The sequence below is a fragment of the Myxine glutinosa genome, chromosome 10 (genome assembly GCF_964187855.1).
Source record: "Myxine glutinosa chromosome 10, kmMyxGlut1.1, whole genome shotgun sequence".
NCBI classification, from domain to species: domain Eukaryota; kingdom Metazoa; phylum Chordata; class Myxini; order Myxiniformes; family Myxinidae; genus Myxine; species Myxine glutinosa.
The window spans coordinates 73,887,515-73,909,718 of record NC_136270.1 but is presented as its reverse complement, the minus strand read 5'-3'; the positions used below and the strand labels follow the sequence as shown (position 1 = coordinate 73,909,718).

The 22,204-nt window shown below is 48.4% G+C and overlaps 2 protein-coding genes across 3 annotated transcripts in view; one reads left to right on the top strand and one right to left on the bottom strand.

The window, feature by feature from the left end:
• MOB4 (MOB family member 4, phocein) overlaps positions 1-22,204 on the top strand; it is a 456,882-nt gene that overhangs the window by 240,383 nt on the left and 194,295 nt on the right. The window lies entirely within an intron of this gene.
• The window catches only part of LOC137414026 (insulin-like growth factor 2 mRNA-binding protein 1), an 82,556-nt gene continuing 73,807 nt past the window's right edge, over positions 13,456-22,204 (bottom strand). For both annotated transcript variants that reach the window (XM_078785774.1, XM_078785773.1), the window contains exons 14-17: positions 17,919-17,993; positions 16,523-16,654; positions 14,469-14,582; positions 13,456-14,123 (exon numbers count right to left, since the gene is read on the bottom strand). In XM_078785774.1, the coding sequence (XP_078641900.1) occupies positions 13,974-14,123; positions 14,469-14,582; positions 16,523-16,654; positions 17,919-17,993 (471 nt within the window). In that variant the 3' untranslated portion in view covers positions 13,456-13,973. The remainder of the gene's footprint in view (positions 14,124-14,468; positions 14,583-16,522; positions 16,655-17,918; positions 17,994-22,204) is intronic.

Genomic DNA, 22,204 nt, shown 5'->3' with positions numbered 1-22,204 from the left:
TTAATTAAGTCTCTAGGTTGATTAGAAGCCGAGATCGCGCAAAATATGTATTTTATGGCGGCCATTTTCAAAATCCAAAATGGCGGCCATGCAGGTGTCTGTGCAAATGCCAACATTGATTTTCGGATTCTCCATGCTCTGATGATTCCAAAAATGTACAGGTTTGCTAATCCCAAAATTTTGAACGAAATTATATTTGTTAACATCGTGAACCTGACTAATATAAACGAAAAAGACAAAAGTGGTACTAGAACAGCACTCGTGGAGCAGGAGTTTCACCTCACACACTCATTTTGAACAAAAATACCATCGTTATCTGAACACGTGACTATTATGGCCCTCTAATGTCCCCATATACCCGTATCATCCATGCACCCAATTGTCACATATATTGCCATCATGCATGACTTTATTGACTTTAGGATTTTAACTCGACCTCACTGGCGGATCCAGAAGGGAGTGCAGGGGACCCCCCTTTGGATTTTCGATGATAAATTCTAAGCTTTGAATATCCTGGAACTGCCCTCGTGTCCAGATCATTTTGAATAAGGAACGTTACAGGCAGAATATCAACGCTCAGAGGTTTTAAATCACTTTTGCTTTATTATAAAACACTCCAAGTGCGATGGTAAAAAAAAAAAAAGCATGCTTTCGTCACATAAATGCACCGTCTAAAGGGAGATCGGCAGCAGCAGCCGCTCCAGCGGATATGGCGTGAAGATCACGTGGAGATTACACAACGCGAGTGGAGCATGACGTGAATATGTGATGTGGCAAACACGGGTGAAGCATAAATATGCAGCTTTACATTAAAACTCGGTCACAGCTGAGCACAATGATATTGGCTGCAGAACAGCAGCAGATACAGACGTTTGCGCATCATTGTCTCAATGTTTGCGTCTAATTATTCGTGTGTGCACAGGATACTCGTGTGCTATGTAGATGAGTTCACTAACTCGCTCGACTTGGGCTACGTTCACAACGCTATTGTCAACATCCTCGTCGAGCGCGTTAGTGCACTCGTCCATCCAACAATGCTGAGAGGCGAGGAAATTGATCATGAAACATCGCATCACTTACTTTGCCTTAAGACAAAACGAGTGAGTGTCATGGAAGATCCAAAAAAGACGAAAATTATGGACTTCTTTTCTTTCGTCCATCACTGCGACAGACCATACTATAACAACAGGTGAGGCACAACACCCACAGGGTAGGCCTGCAGCAGCACCAGCAACTGAGGCCCAACCAGAGGTACGAGTACGAAGTAACGAAGCAACCACGTCTTCCGATCCCCTTGGGAATACAAACACTCTTAAAGTGAGTGATGCAACAAACGACAAATCAGTGTCTGTGTTGGAAGGCACGAGTCAACTACGGTCGAATGATGAAACAGAATTCTCTCTGTGGTTCGATCACGCCAAGGCCAAAACGACAAATCCATCGTCCAAAAACTGCCGCCAATCCTACCTTGCTCTACTACCTCAGCCAGGAAATGGACACCCGATTCTGTGCTGAAAATCGGGAAGGTAGTGATCTGTTTCTGCTGATGCCATCTGCAATAATCGCCGATACCTGCGACATTCCAGCCCGACATCAGAAGCTATTGCGTTGGTTGGAAAAACGACGTGGAACATCCAGCAGGACTGATAAATGAGCTTAGAGACTGGCAGGTGTTTTGGAGAAGGAAGCCCAACACGCTTCCAAGCACATTCATGGAATGTTTCTGCGCAGCAGATGGAGACCAATTTCCATCCATCAAAGTCCTACTCCATATTGGATGCACCCTCCCTGTAGGCTCCTGTGAGGCCAAACGCTCATTTTCTTACCTGCGTCGTCTGAAGACCTTTTTTTTTTTTTCTTTTTTTTTTTTGTATACTGAATTGAGGCTCGTGAAAGAGCTAACATTTACTTCACAAACATATATTATTTAAACATTTAAACATTTAAACAAACATTTAAACAAACATATTTAAAATATTTTTTGATGGTTCTTATGCTTATCATTAGATGCATAACGTTCGTAGCGAGGTGTGGATATATGGATTGACATCGGATGGTCTGAGATTCGGGATTTAGGAGTTTCGAAGTTTTTTCATTAGGAATATATGCGATTTGTTTTGGGGGGCCCTTAGAGCTAACGGAGGCTCGGATTTTAATTCTGATTCCGGATTTCGCAGTCGCTAGTACATCTTAACACTCGACAGAAACTGGCCCCGCAAAATTTCCAGGATTTTCGGTAAAATTACTTCAGGGTAAATTTACATAGGAAAACCCCATGCTAAATTTTCGTTGCCGAAGGACTTTATTTTTTGCGAAATTCATCCTGACCGCCTCTAGGAGGATACAGGGGTATCTGTGGATAACGGGAACCTTTATTTGGCGAAATTCGGACTGGTATTGACCGAGTTATTCAAAATATTAACTTATATCAAATAAATCTTTTGAGGTGAAAGCGTGATGACGTCACCACATCACGCGGCACGAATGCGCACCTGTATCTTTGGAGGTATTGACTTATATAGGGTTGGTTTTCTAAGGCTTATATCAAAATATTAACTTATATCAAATGGGTCTTTTGAGGTGAAAGTGTGATGACGTCACCACGTCACGCGGCACGAATGCGCGCCTGTGTCGTTGGAGGTACTGACTTCTACAGGGTTGGTTTTCTAAGGCTTATATCAAAATATTAACTTATATCAAATGTCTTTTAAGATGAAAGCGCGATGACGTCACCACGTCACGCGGCACGAATGGGTCCATTGTGCACGCTTTCGTTTTATTTCCAAATTAAAATCTGTTTTCACTTTTGCCGTAAAAATGACATCAGTGCATCGAATGTGGTATCTTATTTGGTGAAATTCGGTCGATTTGAAGTGGTGAAAATAAAATGTGATCGTGGAAAATCGTAGCGAGGGGCCATTTTGAATCGGTTTTCGATTATTGCACCGGATTATTGCACCCTCCCATCACCCTCCCATCACCCGCCCCCATCACCCTGCCATCACCCTGCCATCACCCTCCCATCACCCTCCCATCACCCTTTATTGGACCATTTGACTTCTATAGGGTTGGTTTTCTAAGGCTTATATCAAGATATTAACTTATATCAAATAAGACTTTTAAGGTGAAAGCGCGATGACGTCACCACGTCACGCGGCACGAATGCGCGCCTGTGTCGTTGGAGGTATTGACTTATATAGGGCTGGTTTTCTAAGGCTGTAGGCCGCACCTCATTTTGTCAAATAAAGTGGTATTCGGGTGGTTCCGGTATTTGGGACCGCAGTGACGGAAAGTGCAGGTACGGGGTGCTTGGCACTCCCCAGCCGGCCCGCTCTGAAGGTTCGGATCGGGACACCGGGATTCATTCCGGTCGCCTGGTCGGCCCGGAGGTGGGGGTGCGGGGCCTGTCACGGAACGTCAAAACAAACGGCCTGCCGGGGCCGCCCAAAAGTCGGGCGTGAGGGGCGCGTCCACTAATGGAACGCCTCTCGCTTCCCAGATCGAGGGCCACGTGGTCAGGAGAACCTCATCCCTTCTGGTTGCCCTGCCGTCCCACCGGGAGCACTGGCAGGGTGTACTTCAAACTAAGCTTAAGTGTCAAGTGTTAAGTTCCTCCTTGCCCTCGCAAGGGAAAGGCTAGGGTCAAGCTCTTCCAAATTTCCAAACACTAGAAATCGGACGTCTCAAATTAATTAATTATTTGTTAATACATCTCAGTCGCCCGCGACCTCTCTAGCGTGGGCGTCGAACCAGTTCATTTCCGGGCGACCGGGCCGAATATCGGCCCGGCCGTGGCCGAAGCCGTTGATTCCGCCGTAGCATGCCAACGCGTAGGCTCGCGCGTCCCCGGTCCGCCGGGGCTCCGCGGGTGTCCTACCGTGCCCGGCACTGCTGATCTCTCAAACTTCCGGGAGTAGGTGCCGGTGCCCGGGGACGGAGTTCGCTGTCTAAACATGGTAGCGCTAGGCCAGTGGGACCGCCGGGACCCACGTGCACTCACAAGTTGTTATGCGCGTGGGCGGCAGTATCACACCGGGGCGCCCAAACGCTCCCCGGCTAAAGTTCATCCTGAAAGCGCCCACATTGTGCGGACAAACCAAGTCAAGGGCCACGTGGTCAGGAGAACCTCGTCCCTTCTGGTCACACTGTGCCTATCGGCCGGCCTCGAAGACCGAAATTGTGACGGTGTCACCCGAAGGGTCCCGGCAGTCCCACTGGCCTAGCGCTACCATGTTTAGACAGCGAACTCCGTCCCCGGGCACCGGCACCTACTCCCGGAAGTTTGAGAGATCAGCAGTGCCGGGCACGGTAGGACACCCGCGGCGCCCCGGCGACGCGCGAGCCTACGCGTTAGCGTGCTACGGCGGAATCAACGGCTTCGGCCACGGCCGGGCCGATACTCGGCCCCGGTCGCCCGGAAATGAACTGGTTCGACGCCCGCGCTAGAGAGGTCGCGGGCGACTGAGATGTATTAACAAATAATTAATTAATTTGAGACGTCCGATTTCTAGTGTTTGGAAATTTGGAAGAGCTTGACCCTAGCCTTTCCCTTGCGAGGGCAAGGAGGAACTTAACACTTGACACTTAAGCTTAGTTTGAAGTACACCCTGCCAGCGCTCCCGGTGAGACGGCAGGGCAACCAGAAGGGACGAGGTTCTCCTGACCACGTGGCCCTCGATCTGGGAAGCGAGAGGCGTTCCATTAGTGGACGCGCCCCTCACGCCCGACTTTTGGGCGGCCCCGGCACGCCGTTTGTTTTGACGTTCCGTGACAGGCCCCGCACCCCCACCTCCGGGCTGACCGGGCGACCGGAATGAATCCCGGTGTCCCGATCCGAACCTTCAGAGCGGGCCGGCTGGGGAGTGCCAAGCACCCCGTACCTGCACTTTCCGTCCCTGCGGTCCCAAATACCGGAACCACCCGAATACCACTTTATTCGACAAAATGAGGTGCGGCCTACAGCCTTAGAAAAGCAACCCTAAATAAGTCAATACCTCCAACAAGAGGGTGGTGGGAGGGTGATGGCAGGGTGATGGGAGGGTGATGGGAGGGTGATGGGAGGGTGATGGGGCAGGGTGATGGGGCAGGGTGATGGGGCAGGGTGATGAGAGGGTGACGTGAGGGTGATGGGAGGGTGATGGGAGGGTGATGGGGGAGGGTGATGGGGGAGGGTGCAATAATCCGGTGCAATAATCGAAAACCGATTCAAAATGGCCCCTCGCTACGATTTTCCACGATCACATTTTATTTTCACCACTTCAAATCGACCGAATTTCACCAAATAAGATACCACATTCGATGCACTGATGTCATTTTTACGGCAAAAGTGAAAACAGATTTTAATTTGGAAATAAAACGAAAGCGTGCACAATGGACCCATTCGTGCCGCGTGACGTGGTGACGTCATCGCGCTTTCATCTTAAAAGACATTTGATATAAGTTAATATTTTGATATAAGCCTTAGAAAACCAACCCTATAGAAGTCAATACCTCCAACGACACAGGTGCGCATTCGTGCCGCGTGACGTGGTGACGTCATCGCGCTTTCATCTTAAAAGACATTTGATATAAGTTAATATTTTGATATAAGCCTTAGAAAACCAACCCTATAGAAGTCAGTACCTCCAACGACACAGGCGCGCATTCGTGCCGCGTGACGTGGTGACGTCATCACACTTTCACCTCAAAAGACCCATTTGATATAAGTTAATATTTTGATATAAGCCTTAGAAAACCAACCCTATATAAGTCAATACCTCCAACGATAATACGATAATACGAACGAACGATAATACGTTACGAACGATAATACGATAATACCGATAATAACGATAATAACGATAATAACGATAATACGTTACGAACGAACGAACGGTAATATGAACGATAATACGATAATACGAACGAACAAACAAATACGAACGAACGATAATACGATAACGATAACGAACGACAATACCTCCACCACCTAAGAAATTCAATCTCTGGCCCTCATGAACATGCACCATGACTTCACCATATCCCCACATGATGTGTGTGACATTTTCATTCGGAAACACAAGCGCCGTCTATTCCAAAATAGCATAATTTACGATTAATAAAATAATTCACATTCCGCTGTCCTATCTGATCTCTTTTGTGGGGAGAACCCCCGCCCTTGAGCTTCACAACCTCTCGGCGCATGGCGGTGCCGGGCTTTGACCAGCACACAGTCTGTCATCGCCATCATTTCACACTATGGGAGTGCACAGGTCTTTTATAACTACTGGTGAGCCCGTTGGTCCAAATGGACCAAATTTTCATCGGCTTTCATGGCCTTGCAGCATACCTGCTTACTATAGTGCTTGAGTTGGAATAAATGCTTTTTAAAATATTATCATTGTGTTTGTTATTTATTTAGTAATGAGAATGGCATGCCATGGAAGGACCTATTAAGCTGCTCTGTACACCTTAACATGGCGTGCGTTTTATTTAGAAACTTGGGAATTCTTCTGGATTATTTGTAGTTAATTCGCCTAATTAACTCAGGAGATCATCATCATTTCAGTAGAACTAAACAAAAAACATGCCACCCACACACACACACACAAAATTCATCAATTTATAGCAGAAGGAACAGCTGGGCAAGTCGTTTCACCAGTTCGTCCATGTGACCATTGGTCATCCCGATTCTGCTGAACTGTTTGACCAGGGAACAACGCAAGGAACTGCAGAAAACTCCAAAAATGCACAAAATGCCGTTTGATGATCAATTTTTAAAAATTTCCTGGAAGACGACCCCAGACCCCACCCTCCCCCCCCCCTCGGCTTGGTGCACCCCTCCGTCTTGAAATCCCTGGATCCATCCCTGAACATTTGTGCCTATTAAGGTTAAATGGCATCACTGGAGGTGAATATTTTATAATTTAAACGATAATCCCCATGGTTGTTTGTAGCCTGGTGTTTGCTTAGCGGTTAGGGTGCTGGCTTGGGATCCTACGATCCTGGGTTCGAATCCCAGTTGATTACTGAATTAATGCCAGGGGGGTCGACTCAGCCTGTCATCTTTCTGAGGTTGGCAAATTGAGTACCAGTTCACTGGTAATTCCCTGTGTGTCACAAAAGGCGATCAACAGGGTTGGCGTCAGGAAGGGCATCCGGCCATAAAACATTGCTTCAAAACAAACGGTCACCGATTGTTTAACCCCAATTTGAGGGTTTAAAAATTACGTAACGCTATTTTTCTGAGGGAGCCACACACCATAATTAAATTTATTAAATCTCACTTGAATTAAATCTTACCCTTTGGGCTTGATTTAATCTCAAGTTTTATTTGATACTCATGAGATTTTTCGGGTAACTCATCATGAGTAACTAAACCCAAACAAAGACAATGGAAATCTGACGCAACAAAAAACAGGCGGTGTATAATCAGCAGAAGCCTACAGCCTGATGTCTTAGGCCCACCAGAAAACCAATATGATGGCCATATTATTTTGTCTGGGTGCCATGGTGGGTAGAGTCAAGCGCCAAATGTGGGTGCAAGGCAGTTCTCCAGCAGTTGTCCGACCAATGGGTGCACATTTCAAAAACGACCCCCAATAAGAACCACAACAACAGTGCAAGGGTTTTCCGGGCTTTCCACCAGTGGAACTTGTTTGCCGGTATCTGTGACTTGTGGGCGCACTACAATGAACATGACAGCACTTGCAGTACTCAAACAATAACTGTATTGAAACAAAGGTACAGTAGCAAACGTAGGTTCAATATTCACCGTTATCGGTACGAATCCAGATCCGTGTGCAGTGTTCCCTTGTACGCTCACGAGTCTCCTCTGGGACTGTCCAATGAATGGTCGGGCCTTGGGTTCCTGCTCCACTTGGAGTTGCACGAATAATCCTCCAGGCCGGCCCCTTCCGTATAATAAGCGCTCAAAAGGCGTCCTCATGCTCTTCCGGAGACGCAAGTATTCCGCCCGACACACAGTCCAAATGAGTCTTGCTGTACTGGCAAAGTTGCACCTCCAATGTGGCTTGCAATCGTATGAGTATCGCTTTGCAACGCCTCGCTCAGCAACATGCCCACCTGGTCCTCCGACCATTCGTCTTCACGCTCCTAATGCACAATCAAAAAATGTCGAGAGCTGAGAGCAACATGCCCACCTGGAAACGCCGAGAGTGCACCATGCACCAACCACGTTCACCAACCAGGAAGCACCGCGCGAGAGAGACCTCCGGACCTCCGAGTATTTATCAAAAATCATCGCGAAGTTATAATCACACATCATTCCTTCCCAGCACCTTGGAAACACGAACACAAAGGTTCCCTCAGCCCAGAATCCAAGAATAAAACTGGTGTAGCGGTTACCGGACACAATTCTCTTTCTCTTGTACCGGCCCGTGACGTAATCAGCGGGCGGTCACTCGGATTGCATACCACGCCCCGTTGAGAGGCGTGGCTTAGTTTGAATTTGAAAGATATATTGCCGCTCGGTGTAGCCGTTTTAAGTGCATTCGTGCCGAGCTCGGAATAAAAAGCTCTGTGAACCTCAGCTCTTTGTCGCGTCCATATTGTTGGAGTTCGACGTGGGAGCACAGCTCCACACTGGACTATTTTCTACCTGAACCAACAACACCGCTTAGGCAACAATCACTGGCCCATTTCGGTGATCCACACAGTTTACGGGAATGCTTTAAATGATCCTCTTTAACCAACGATCAATCTACCTTATGCATAACTACATCTTATCCAGTCGTTGCTTTACCTAAATCACATTTTATCGATTGACCGCTTTCTCACCCGTCAACTGTATAGTATACTAGCAGAAGTACCCGGTGTTGCCGGGAGGGGGAGGGGGAAGAGGAGGGGGGGAGGGGGAGGGGGAAGAGGAGGGGGGAGGGGGAGGGGAAGAGGAGGGGGGAGGGGAGGGGGAAGAGGAGGGGGGGAGGGGGAGGGGGAAGAGGAGGGGGGGAGGGGGAGGGGGAAGAGGAGGGGGGAGGGGGAGGGGGAAGAGGAGGAGGGGGGGAGAGGAGGAGGGGGGGGAAGAGGAGGAGGGGGGGAAGAGGAGGAGGGGGGAAGAGGAGGAGGGGGGGAAGAGGAGGAGGGGGGGGAAGAGGAGGAGGGGGGAGGGGGAGGGGGAGGGGGAGGAGGAGGGGGGAGGGGGAGGGGGAGGGGGAGGGGGAGGGGGGAGGAGGCGGGGGGGAGGGGGAGGAGGAGGGGGGAGGGGGAGGAGGGGGGAGGGGGAGGGGGAAGAGGAGGGGGGAGGAGGAAGAGGAGGGGGGAGGGGGAAGAGGAGGGGGGGAGGGGGAAGAGGAGGGAGGGAGGGGGAGGGGGAAGAGGAGGGAGGAGGGGGAGGGGGAAGAGGAGGGAGGGAGGGGAGGGGGAAGAGGAGGGGGGAGGGGGAAGAGGAGGGGGGGAGGGGGAAGAGGAGGGGGGGAGGGGGAAGAGGAGGGGGGGAGGGGGAAGAGGAGGGGGGAGGGGGAGGGGGAAGAGGAGGGGGGAGGGGGAGGGGGAAGAGGAGGGGAAGAGGAGGGGGAAGAGGAGGGGGGAGGGGGAGGGGGAAGAGGAGGGGGAGGGGGAAGAGGAGGGGGGAGGGGGAGGGGGAAGAGGAGGGGGGAGGGGGAGGGGGAAGAGGAGGGGGGGAGGGGGAGGGGGAAGAGGAGGGGGGAGGGGAGGGGGAGGGGGAGGGGAGGGGGAAGAGGAGGGGGGAGGGGAAAGAGGAGGGGGGAGGGAAGAGGAGGGGGGAAGGGGAAGAGGAGGGGGAGGGGGAAGAGGAGGGGGGAGGGGAAGAGGAGGGGGGAGGGAGAAGAGGAGGGGGGAGGGGAAGAGGAGGGGGAGGGGAAGAGGAGGGGGGAGGGGAGGGGGAAGAGGAGGGGGAGGGGGAAGAGGAGGGGGAGGGGAGGGGGAAGAGGAGGGGGAGGGGAGGGGGAAGAGGAGGGGGAGGGGAGGGGGAAGAGGAGGGGGTAAGGGGAGGGGGAGGGGGAGGGGGAGGGGGAGGGGGGGAGGGGGGAGGGGGAGGGGGAGGGGGGGAGGGGGGAGGGGGAGGGGGAGGGGGAGGGGGGAGGGGGAGGGGGGAGGGGGAGGGGGAGGGGGAGGGGGAGGGGGGAGAGGAGGGGGAGGGGAGGGGGAAGAGGAGGGGGAGGGGGAGGGGGAGGGGGAAGAGGAGGGGAGGGGGAAGAGGAGGGGAGGGGGAAGAGGAGGGGAGGGGAACGGGGGGAGGAGAGGGGGAGGGGAGGAGAGGGGGGAGGGGAGGAGAGGGGGGGAGGGGAGGGGAGAAGAGGGGTGGAGGGGAGGGGAGAAGAGGGGGGGAGGGGAGAAGAGGGGGGGGAAGTACCCGGCATTCAGTGTATAAACATGAGGGAGAAGAGGGGGGAGGGGGAGGGGGAAGGGGAGGGGGAAGGGGAGGGGAAAGGGGAGGGGGAAGGGGAGGGGGGAAGGGGAGGGGGAGCGGGAAGGGGAGGGGGAGGGAGAGGGGGGAGGGGAGGAGAGGGGAGGGGAGGAGAGGGGAGGAGAGGGGGGAGGGGAGGAGAGGGGGGAGGGGAGGAGAGGGGGGGAGGGATAGGAGAGGAGAGGGGTGGGAGGGGGAGGGGGAAGGGGAGGGGGAAGGGGAGGGGGAAGGGGAGGGGGAAGGGGAGGGGGAGGGGAGGGGGGAGGGAGGGAAGGGGGGAGGGAAGGGGGAGGGGGAAGGGAAGGGGGGAGGGGAAGGGGGAGGGGGAAAGGGAGGGGGTAGGGTGGAGGGGGAAGGGAGGGGGAAGGGGGAGGGAAGGGGAGGGGGAAGGGAGGGGGAAGGGGGAGGGAAGGGGAGGGCCAGTCAACAATGACGTTGCAGTTCTCATGGTTGGAGAGCAGCACAACAATCGCGACATCCTGAATCTTCGCAACAGCACGAAGCGGATTTTGGAGACTCACCGATCCTGTGACGCCCTCCAGTACCGGCGTTGCCGGGCAGGGGAAGGGAGACCCGTACATTCCCAACCCGTACATTCGCCCTCTCGACTCAAGCTCACTCGGACAAATTACACCGTGAAGGCCCAATGGCCATGTCTATGCCACAAATCAAGTATGTGATCGAGTCGGGCGCACTGAATTGAAAATATATAGAACGCTCATACTCCGTGAAAAGTGAAGCCAACTGGCGGCGGAGATGGAACATCACGTGATCGCTCTGAGCGAATCAGCGCGCTGCTCTGCCACCGGTCAGAATCCGTGTATAATATTCCTCGCTGAAAAAAACATGCTACTATCTAAAGCATGCGAAAGCTACTAAAGCATGCGAAATCATGCTAAATCATGCTAAATGCTAATCATGCTAAAATCTATGCTACTTGCTGTGAGTGTATGGCGGCAAGGAACATCACGTGATCGCGTCACGAACATCATTCGTCATCACGTGATCGTGATCGTCATCAATGAGTGCGAATGAGTGAATCAGCGCGCTGGAAATTTTCCTTCCTTACTCATGGCGTAAATAAATATACTGCCGTAAATATGGTACATTATTTTTTTTTTAATGTACTAGAATATTTTTGAAAAATTTCATTGGTTGCGAGGAGACGGCAGCATGTAAAAACCGTTTGAATATTTGAAATACAGTTTGATCCAGAGGTAAGTGGTATGGTCTTGCTGGTTGGTGGACACGATATGTGTAAGGGAAATTATTTTGGTGTCCTGTATCTGGTCGTGCTAGTTGGTGAACACGGTACATTTAAGGGAAATGATTTCTGTCATTCTTCTGGGTGGTTGCTTCTCCTTCCCCGTATTTTTGTTCATTTTATTGTTTTTTTCCACTCTCTTGAGTTGTGGGCCTTCCTTGAGTGGTATTACATTTATCATCATCATTGGAATGTCTGTTGTAAAGATACGGACATCAAGTCCGTATCTTGACGCAAAGAGCATCAAGCACCATCTTTTTATACCAGGCAACGCAGACCTCGCTCGGCCCCGCCCACAGCGACCTCTCTCGGCCCCGCCCATAGCTGCCTCGCTCGGTCCCGCCCACAGCGACCTCGCTCGGTCCCGCCCACAGCGACCTCGCTTGGTCCCACCCACAGCGACCTCGCCCGGCCCCGCCCACAGCGACCTCGCTCGGTCCCGCCCACAGCGGCATCACTCCGCCCTACACTTCACTATCTATATATTATTCGTACAATGCCGGGTACTTCTGCTCGCTGAAAAAAAATCTATGTGAAACATGCTAAATCATGCTAAATGCTAATCATGCAGAAGTACCCGGCAAAAACGCAATTGCTTTTCGCTCTGAAATACGTGTGAACGCGTAACTGAGTTAATGGCGGCAACGAACATCACGTGATCGCTCTGAGCGAATCAGCGCGCTGCTCTGCTACCGGTCAGATTCCGGTCATAATATTTCGCGCTGAGGTAAAAATATGGTAAAAAAATATTATGAAATCAATTTTTAGGTCGGCCATGTTCATCCCAGGCTCAATGGCCATGTCTGTGCCAAATATCAAGTACGTGAGCCTCTCCGTTTAGGAGTCTACCGGTAACATCACACACACACACACACACACACACACACACACACACACACACACACACACACACACACACACACACACACACACACACACACACACTGTGTTTTATATATATAGATACCACTATGTCTATACTTATAGTCACATTTGAACCGGCACCGATCATGTATAGCGAGATGCATTTTTACCTGCCAAACAGCAACAACAACCATGCCGACATCTTGTAGACCTGCAAGACGTCGCAGGTAAAAATTTATGGTGATTATTTGAGCTTAGAATTGCACGTCTCTTGGGTAATGAAGTAAGGTCGTGTCCTGTCTTCTTCCGCCTCCTTTTTGGTCTTCTATCCTCTATCCTCTGCTCTCTGTCCTCCCCCCCCCCTCCCACCCCATTAGCCATCCCTCCCTCCCAATCCCCATCCCCCCCCCATCTCCATCCCCATCCCCCCTCACCCCCCCCCCCCCAAAGTATCTGCACCGCGTGCACGTCCACCATCAACCCCCTTCTCGTGGAACTCCCAAAATCCAGAATCACTGCTCACCTCCAATCATTTGTTCCTCGTTTCTCCCGCCTGTGGAACCAACCTCAACATTCTCTTCAATCTCATTCTTCCCTCCAGGTCTTCAACACAGTTGCTCACCACCATCTCGGATCGTTCCCAATCCAAAACCATGATAGTTTATACCCCCATAAATCCACCCTCTCCACCCCCCAAATTTTGCTTCCGTATCCATCTTATCCACAACGTGCATTCACCCCTACCCCTCAATCTTACCCACATCCCTCGTTTGTCCATCTCCCATCTCCACATATTTTCTCCCTCCGCCCTGATGTTGGCATTTCGCCTTCCTTTCTCTCTCTGCTGTTCCTTTTGTTATGTTGCTTGATGATCCGTTCTGTATTCTAGGTACTCCACGAACCTCGACTCTGCAAAAAAAAAAATTGGCCTGCACTCCACCAAATAAAAGGGGTACAAAAATGGATTAAAGGATTATTTTATTTTGTAGGCAGGTGCACCCATATGAATGAACTTGGGCAAAAACATCAGTCACATCTGTTATATCAAATAAACATCAGTGGAGATTGAGGATATTGCATAGATTGGCACTTAAAGTGAATGTGAAGGGCACACCAAGTACTTGGGGCATTGTCCTGCACTCAGCAAGGAAGACAGCACCATTACACAGTATTGCTATAACCTGAGAAAAAAAAAAGCCGTGCAATTTAGGACCAGATACCATCAGCACCAACAGGGGCATTACCAAAACCTTAGATGAATGCCGAAAACACCCACTCCACAAACATCAAGTAGAGAGAGTAAAACATGTAAACCGAGGTAATTTCATGTGAGGTATGTTTTAGATGAGGACAAACAGCCAAAATAGCCTTGGAAACTGTGAGGCAAAGAGAAGACGAATTTTAAAAAAAACGTAAAACAGAAGGCAACTTGTTGTGAAGTAGGCCCAAACAGTGAAATGCTGATATTTGTCAGAATTCTCACTGCTCACTCTGCTCTCTCTGCTCTCTCTGCTCTCTCTGCTCTCTCTCTGCTCCCTCGTCCCTCTGCTCCCTTTGCCGGCGTAGACGTGGTACGTTCCAACAGTAGCGTAACTGGGCCAGCATCTCCAAGATTTTGCGTTGCGCCATCTATTCAGAGACATCAATGCAATGAACTGCCCCACACAATGTACAAGCATATTAACCGCAATTAGCTAAGTTTTACCAATTAACTTTTACCACACAATTTACCAACTAAGCTAAGTTTTACCCCTATTAACTTTATCTCCCCACACATCACTAATTCTTTTCTGGGGATGATACACGTATAGCTGTCCATGTCTGTTCGAAGTTCCCACTTAAGCACAGACCAAGTCACATTGACGCAATGCATTACGACAGACCAGGAGGAAACAAAGCTGAGATTTTTGGTCTGGTTACAATTTGCAAGAGAGCAGGCAGACATGTTTTTCTAAAACAGAGTGCACCACACACCTGGCTGGCAAAGAAATGACCTTTGATGTTGACAATGATGTTACCCTGTTCGTCTGGAATTTGATCACGAGGCACCAAGACCTCAGCGTTGGTCAGGTTTTGCAGCTCGCCCACCTGGTGAAACAAGCAAAACCAAGGGGTTATTTACAGACTTGGCATTTAATATGGAATTATTTTTTTTGTGGGGGTGAACTTACTTTTCAAGATGTCTTAGAACCAAAAGTTCATTGGAATTATGTTGAAATTATTCTAGATTTTGTTAATGTGACCTTTAAAAGAAACAAAAACCACATTTGACATTTCGAAACAAATAAATTGATCCTTGAAAGTGATGTAAACTGATATTGAACTCAATTCACGGACAGTACTGTGTTAAACTTCTGTACGTTTTCCAGAAGTATCTCTATTTTGCACATTAGCCAAAAAATTTTTAAACAAAAACAAAAGTTAAATTACGACTGGGATTATGGACAGTAAAATTGCAGTTCAGTACTTCGTGTAACCCCCACGAGCATTCAGGAGAGCACGTACATGTTGAGGCATGCTGTTCACGAGATTTGCCAAGGTTTGGACAGGAATCGCTTGCCATGCAGCGACAATAGCCTGCTGCAATTCATGCACAGAGGTCGGCTGCTGGTCCAAGTGGTCGATTTGACGTGTTAATTCTGCCCACAAGTTCTCTATCGGATTCATATCCGGGGACATGGCAGGCCACTCCATATGCTCTACACCATGGTCAGCAAGAAAGTGTTGGATCATGCGAGCACGATGAGGCCGTGCATTGTCATCTTGGAAGACAAAGTTTCCTCGAAAGGCTGCACGAACAAATGGAAGCAATGTTTCTTCCAGAATGGCCCTGTACTTGAACTGGTTCAGGTTTCCATTCAGAACAACCAGGTCAGTTTTGCCCCCTGCATGAAAAGCAGCCCAAACGGTCACCCCACCACCTCCAGCTTGGACTCTTGGCACTATACAATCTTTGTTGTAGGCTTCATGCACTTGTCTGCGCACTCGGACGCGGCCATCTTGACGATAGACCAGAATTCTAGACTCGTCACTGAAGATCACGTGATTCCAGTGTCCTGGCTGCCATTGACGGTGCTCTCTGGCCCACTGCAATCGGCGCTGGCAGTGTTGTCTGTTCAGGCGTGGCTTTCTCAAGGGACGCCTGGCACGATAGCCTGTTTGAACTAGTCATTGGTTGACTAGCCTTCTGGATACAGGCACATTTGTCAGTTGCTGCCACTCAGCCCTAAGCCGATTAGCTCACTTGGTACGGCCATTGCGGACTAACCGGTGCAGATGGCGATCATCCCTCCTTGTGGTTCTGCGGGGACGTCCTGGCCTCGGTATTGGAGTAGGGACACCCCTCTGAGCATTTCGTTTCAGGATCTTTGACACCTGACCTTGAGTGATTCCATACTGCCGAGCAATAGCACGCTGTTTCATGCTGTAATTTCGTAAAGCCACCACTCCATGACAAACAGCATTGTCGAGTTGACGGACCATCTCCAGAGGAAGCGGCAATAACTTTTGGAGACGTGCAGCAGTTGTTTTCCACAAATACAGAATGCAACAACCCTTGTATACCCGACTGTGAAGCCAATTATCAAATGCACCTGTCCGTCCATTTTGCCACGCCACCTGTGATATAATCCTGTTGTTGACTTCTTGCTGCGACAGACAATCAGTGACATGGTTCTTTCAACAAATAAATCACCAAAGTGTAAAAGAAACTCACCAGATTGATATACTGAGTAAAGAAAGTAAACCCAAGTCAAGAAAAAAAAAAATTCCATATTTCATGCCAAGTCTGTATAAGGAAGTCAGGAGAAATGAAACACATCGTTGTACAGCCTAATTATAATACCCGAGTGGTCACACACAAAGGATGTTCCCTTTCCAAACAATCATTCGGTTCACAAATTGACAGATTAAAAAATAAAAATGTAAAACATTGGTCCACACTCATCTCCTATCCTTTCAGTAATCCTCTTCCCCTCCATCAGTTAACATTTTCCTATTTACCCCCAGTAACTCTCCCTGCAACCCACCGTACGTCCCCCACGACCAATGACTCGCCCAGCCGCTTCAGCTGGGATGTCAATACTGACTTGAAGGTTCACTTCTTCACGTGGGAGGAAGAAGCTCTCTTCTTTCATCTTCCTGAAAATGATGCCTTGGGCCTGGCATGTGACACAGCACAATTTATTTGAACCCTATTTCACACTATTTACATTTTTTAAGCTGTTTATAATCCGTGAAGAAAATAATTAAATTGACATTACCTCCTCCTCCCTTTCCACCCTCCACCCACAGCCACCAAAACAACCCCACCCTCCCAAGTTATCCCACTTTGACATCCAGTTTCCACTGTTACCCCACGTATGTAAGGCAAAAACCGGGATTAAGCAATTGGTTCACACCCGTCCGTCCTTTTCATCAATTTATGATCGAGGAACAACTTATTTAAATTGATTGTTATATTTTGAACATAAATCAGAACATGAATAAGGAAGACAAGTTTGTCGTTTAACAGTGCTTTGGCTCTAAGTTTGTCTCCCGATCGCACATGTGCAGAGAGGAGCGAGATAATATGTTACTCTGCCTGCCTGGCAGTCAAACAAAATTGAAAATCATTAAACAGAAACTTACTGTTTGTTAGGGATGTCATAAAGGACACATAAAACCGGCACGAATAACTAAAGCAACGTGTTAGATAGGGTGATATACACTGGGTAAAACGGCAGTAGAACCCAGAATTAATTTATTTGTATGGCTTGAGACCTCTTTAAACCTTTATTTAAAGACTTATATACTTGAACACTGCAGAACACAAATCACCTTCATAATACTTCCAAGATCCATGCAATATATTGCTTATATGGCATTAGAGGGCATGGCTTGCATAATCGGATGAAGAAGAGGCACCGATATGGTTATGTACGATGCCAATTGACGCTGCATTCTATGGTGATCATTAAAGCCTCCATCACCTATATTGAGCCTCAACGTCATCTTATTACAGCGTACAAGGGTGGTTAGTGTATAAGAGCACTTCAGTAGCATCAAAACTTCCGGATTTTAAAAATCATTATGTTATAATTGAAGTACAGGAGAGCCTTGCCGTTCGTGGGTTTCCCCTTCGTGGATTTGCGCTATCGTGATGAATTTACTGAGGCAATGTTTGCAGATTGCGTTCAACGTGCTGCAATAATCGCGGGTTGTCGAACTATTTTCCCCATTATCCACCCAGTTTGCACATAGCGGGTTTGCAGTTCATGGTGATTTTCATGAACGTAACCCCCGCAAGTGGCAAGCCCCTCCTTTATATACCTGAACGCTGCGTGGGGTATTGTGTTTTATGAACTCTCTAGTTTAGGAATAGAGTGTGTTAACAAATTAAGGAAATTTAAATGCAAGCAAGAAGGCACAATGGCACAAACTAACCTTGAACTGGGCCTCTGGGGGACCAACGATGACAACTGTTCTTTCTTCAGCATCCTCTTCTGAAACAGGAGCAATCTGTAAATTGCGCTCATGTAAAATGTCTGTTCTGACAAACTGTAAACCTTTGACAAGGAGGAAATGAAATGAATAATTGTTTTATCATTTAGGGTGCGAATTACAATTGGGTTTGCGGATGGGGTTCTTGCGGATGGGGTTCTTCATAAGAACCTCTCGACAAGTGAACTACATTCTTTAAAATGTTCAATTGCACTCTCCCCTCCAGGGCTTAAAAAGCAGGCGGTGCCCCACAATTTCAAATAATTCCCCATTCCTACATACAATCTTTTCTAGCACTATTAGCCCAACCTGATTCAACTGTGTTTACTCTTTTTTTTCTTTTTTTTCTGTCTGTCTCTGTCTCTGTCTCTGTCTCTCTGTCTCTCTCTCTCTGTCTCTCTCTCTCTGTCTCTCTCTCTCTCTGTCTCTCTCTCTCTCTGTCTCTGTCTCTCTCTGTCTCTGTCTCTGTCTCGTCCATCACCTTATATCTAACTGTTGCCCACAGTGACTATGTTGCCTTTCGACCCCGTCACCATGCTCTTCCAGGACTTTGGACTTTGTAAAGCTAAAAACTTTTTTTTTTTTTAATGCTTGCAGACAAGGCATCCAGCTTGACGTCCAGGCACACCCAGATCCGGCCTATCAGTAGGATGCAAAATGTAAGCTAATCAGCCTGGCAGAGGTATGCGCTCTACCGAGAGCCATTCTAGTTGTCAGTGTTATTCATTGCAGGTAGAACACCAGAGGGTTTTGCAACAGGAATGAAACAAAACAGCGATGTCACGTTTGACATAACAAAACAGGCACGTTTGACATAACAAATGTAAAAGCAGAAAAATGCTTTGCAGAAATATCTCGAAGAGTAAATATTTACGACAAATTATTGGATTTGAAAAGGCCAATGACAATTCAAGGAAATAGAGGCTGGCGTGCCACAACGTTTTCTTGGTCACAGTTGCTGTTAATGTAGATAAAATAATATCTGATGCCTTACAAAACAAACCTCCTTACAAAATCCCAAATTAATCCCCTTCATTCCCATCACTCTCCACTTTGCTGGCAATTCCACGTTATGCCATACAGCACACGAGAAAGACCAGCAGCAGACACATCTGTCAAACCATACAAGATAACGAATCAGATGTAACATGTCATTCAATTCCAGACTAGTCTCACATTATCACCTAGTGCTGCTAGAAGGACGTGCACTCGCACACTTCTTTGATGAGCCCCCTCCTCACATGTGCAAAAGGAGTCTCGAGTGAAACAGTTGAGATTGTTTCTAACCTATAGAGAGATGCTGATCCTGTAATATATTCCCGTAACGTCACTGGTTGGCAAGTGGAGTCTTCACCAATTTTAATCATTTAAAAAGCACCAATTAGACACTTTTTCCTGTATGTGTGCCATGTGCATTAAAATGCGTAAGAGTGCACAAGGTTCAATTAAAATGTGTGGTCACAATATTTTTTAAGTCGCTCAAAAAAAAAAATAGGCTCCGTATACATCTCTTTTCTTCCAAAGACATGCATGTCGCTTTTGTACATCACTATTTGTTCTCTTAAACAACAACAGCATTGTAATAAATATTTTGACCATAAATTCTGAACATCCAATCAATTTCATAGTATTTTTCAGGCAATCAATTCACAGCAAATTCAATATTATTTTCCAAACAACGCTCTTAAACTATTTCTCAAAAGTGCGATGGTAATTCATCACAATAACCTGGTGACGTGGATGTGTGATTTGCGATGACAGAACAATTACTTAGAGCCAAATTGTTAGTGCAGAGATTTCATAATATAGAGTACTCAATAGGTTTCATTGCAACAAACAGTATCTGGCCTCTCCTAGTATATATTGTAACGTTTGTAGGGGGTAGGCAGTGATTACCTTAGTCCAGGTAGAATTGCATAGGTAGTGTGCTCCGACTGTTGTGAAGTAGAAGTAACCCCATGTATCATAAGTAGGAAATTCGTTTAGACCGGATGTCGTGAAAGCGCGTATCTTCGTTCCCATCACGAGGGGTGGGGTTATGTTAGTTAGTTAAGGATTATGGGTAATTAATCCCCTGTATGTAATGGCCTGTTATTTTCCCTCTGTTCCTTATGACAACGCAGTACACACACATAGTAAGAAATCGCACATTTATAACACTCAATAAAAGCAACCGGAACAGGACATTGAACAATACCGCTGGCACTGCCAGCCACGACATCACCACATCAAGCAGGCAGGTCTGGTAGGCCACGCCCCGAAGAGCAGCGATTGGTCAGGACACCAATATCGATGAGATGCCACAAGCTGATAGGAGCGAACACACAGACATCGTTGGATGACATCAGAGCCTTGAGTATAAAAGACCGCTCTCCCTGACATTTTCTCCTCTTGGCCGTCTCCCATCCTCTTGCTTTGGTGTTGAGCGGTGACGATTTCGTATCTCTCTCTCTGTTTCGGGATTTCTTGGCACACGGTCGGAAGAGTTCATAGCACTCCTGCACGAGGAGAATTAATTGACGAGCATATGAACATTTTGTAGTGCTCTTGCACCGGAGACATTGGAAGTCTGGACGATCGGGAGGACGAGCGTGGCTGAGTGAACGAGAATGTGCGGAGGCCTTTTTCCTGCCAAGGCTCCGTATACGTATACAAGGCTTGCAAGTTGGACAAAATCACAGACTGGTCAAACAAGTGGAACATGTCTTTCAATCCTGACAAATCTCACACTCTTACTATGTCTCTCCGAAAAGATCGACTGGACAACCCTCCCATCTACTTTCTCAACAATCCTCTCCAAGAAGTTCTGTCGCTCAAGATTTTGGGTCTCACTATCTGCCATGATCTTTCTTGGGAAAACCACATTTCCAAGCTGGCCTCCAAAGCCAGTCGCCGACTGGGCATCCTCCGTCGTGCGAAGTCCTTCCTCGGCACACCTGAGCTCCTCACCACATACAAGGCTTTCATCCGCAGCTCAATGGAATACTGTTCTCCCCTATGGGCCGGTGCTCCTGCCTCACACCTAGCTCGGCTTCACGCTGTTGAAACCAAAGCTTTCAGAATTATTGGAATCTCCCGCGATGAAGCTATCTCTGAGGGCCTTTCACTCACTCACCGCAGGCAGGTAGGTGGTCTTTCTGTCTTCTACCGACTCCTCTCCGGCCTTGCACCCCCAGCTCTCTCTGTGCTCTGTCCCCCAAATATTCCTACAGGTCGCACAAGATCTGCCAGCAACCCTCTGATGGTTAAACTGCCGAAATCTCGGCTCTCTGCTCACCTTCACTCTTTCATTCCTCTTTTCTCCCGCCTCTGGAACAAACTCCCTCACTCCCTTCAATCCCACTCCTCCCTCCAGGTCTTTAAAACAGCTGTTCACCACCATCTCTTATCTTCCCCCATCCAAAACCTTGATCTTTTCTACCCCCGCTAATTCACCCCAGATCCACGTTGTTTGAAATTCCAACTTCTTTCCTGGAAGTCCTGGCAGTGTCCATATGTTTTATACCTCTCCCACCGCCCCCTTCCCACGCCCCCCCCCCCCAAAGCCCTCGCCCTCTCTCAGATCTCTCGATATCTCCATGTCTCTCGGTCCCTGCTCTCAAATGTTGTGTTTGTGTCCTTCCCCCTCTCTCCCCATCTTGTCTACCGCTCCCTATGTTATATGTTTTATGTGTCGGTTTGTCTTTCTGTGTGATTAATGTTCGCTCTTTCACGAGCCTCGATCTTGTATAGAAAAAAAAAAAAAAAAAAAAAAAAAAAAAGGCCGGTGCCACATCCGGATTGCGCGCTCGGGTCTGGACGACTCCTGACGAGGTTCAAGGGCAGCTCGGAGCTAAATGCCCACAAAAATAACACGCATTTATTTTCACCTTTATTTTTCCCTTTGTGTGTATTCGAGTCTGGCTGGGGACGTCCCATTTAGGAATCCTATTTTGCCATGTTTTTTTTCGTTACCGGCATTCTTCAATAAAGCCGGTATTTTTGTACATTTTAATTCTGTGTCGGCTTGGAATTGATTATCCAGGTGTGAAGACAAGCTCTCGCAGCTCTTCCCCCACTCTTCCCCCTGCACCTATAACGAAGGTCCACCATTGGATTGAACACCTTGGAGTTAAAGCTCGTTTGGTCATCCGTGTCGCCCTGCGGTGTTCACTACATGGTAGACACATGACAAGATATAACTATCTGCTGCAAATGCACAAATGTAGAATGATAATAAAATTCAAAAT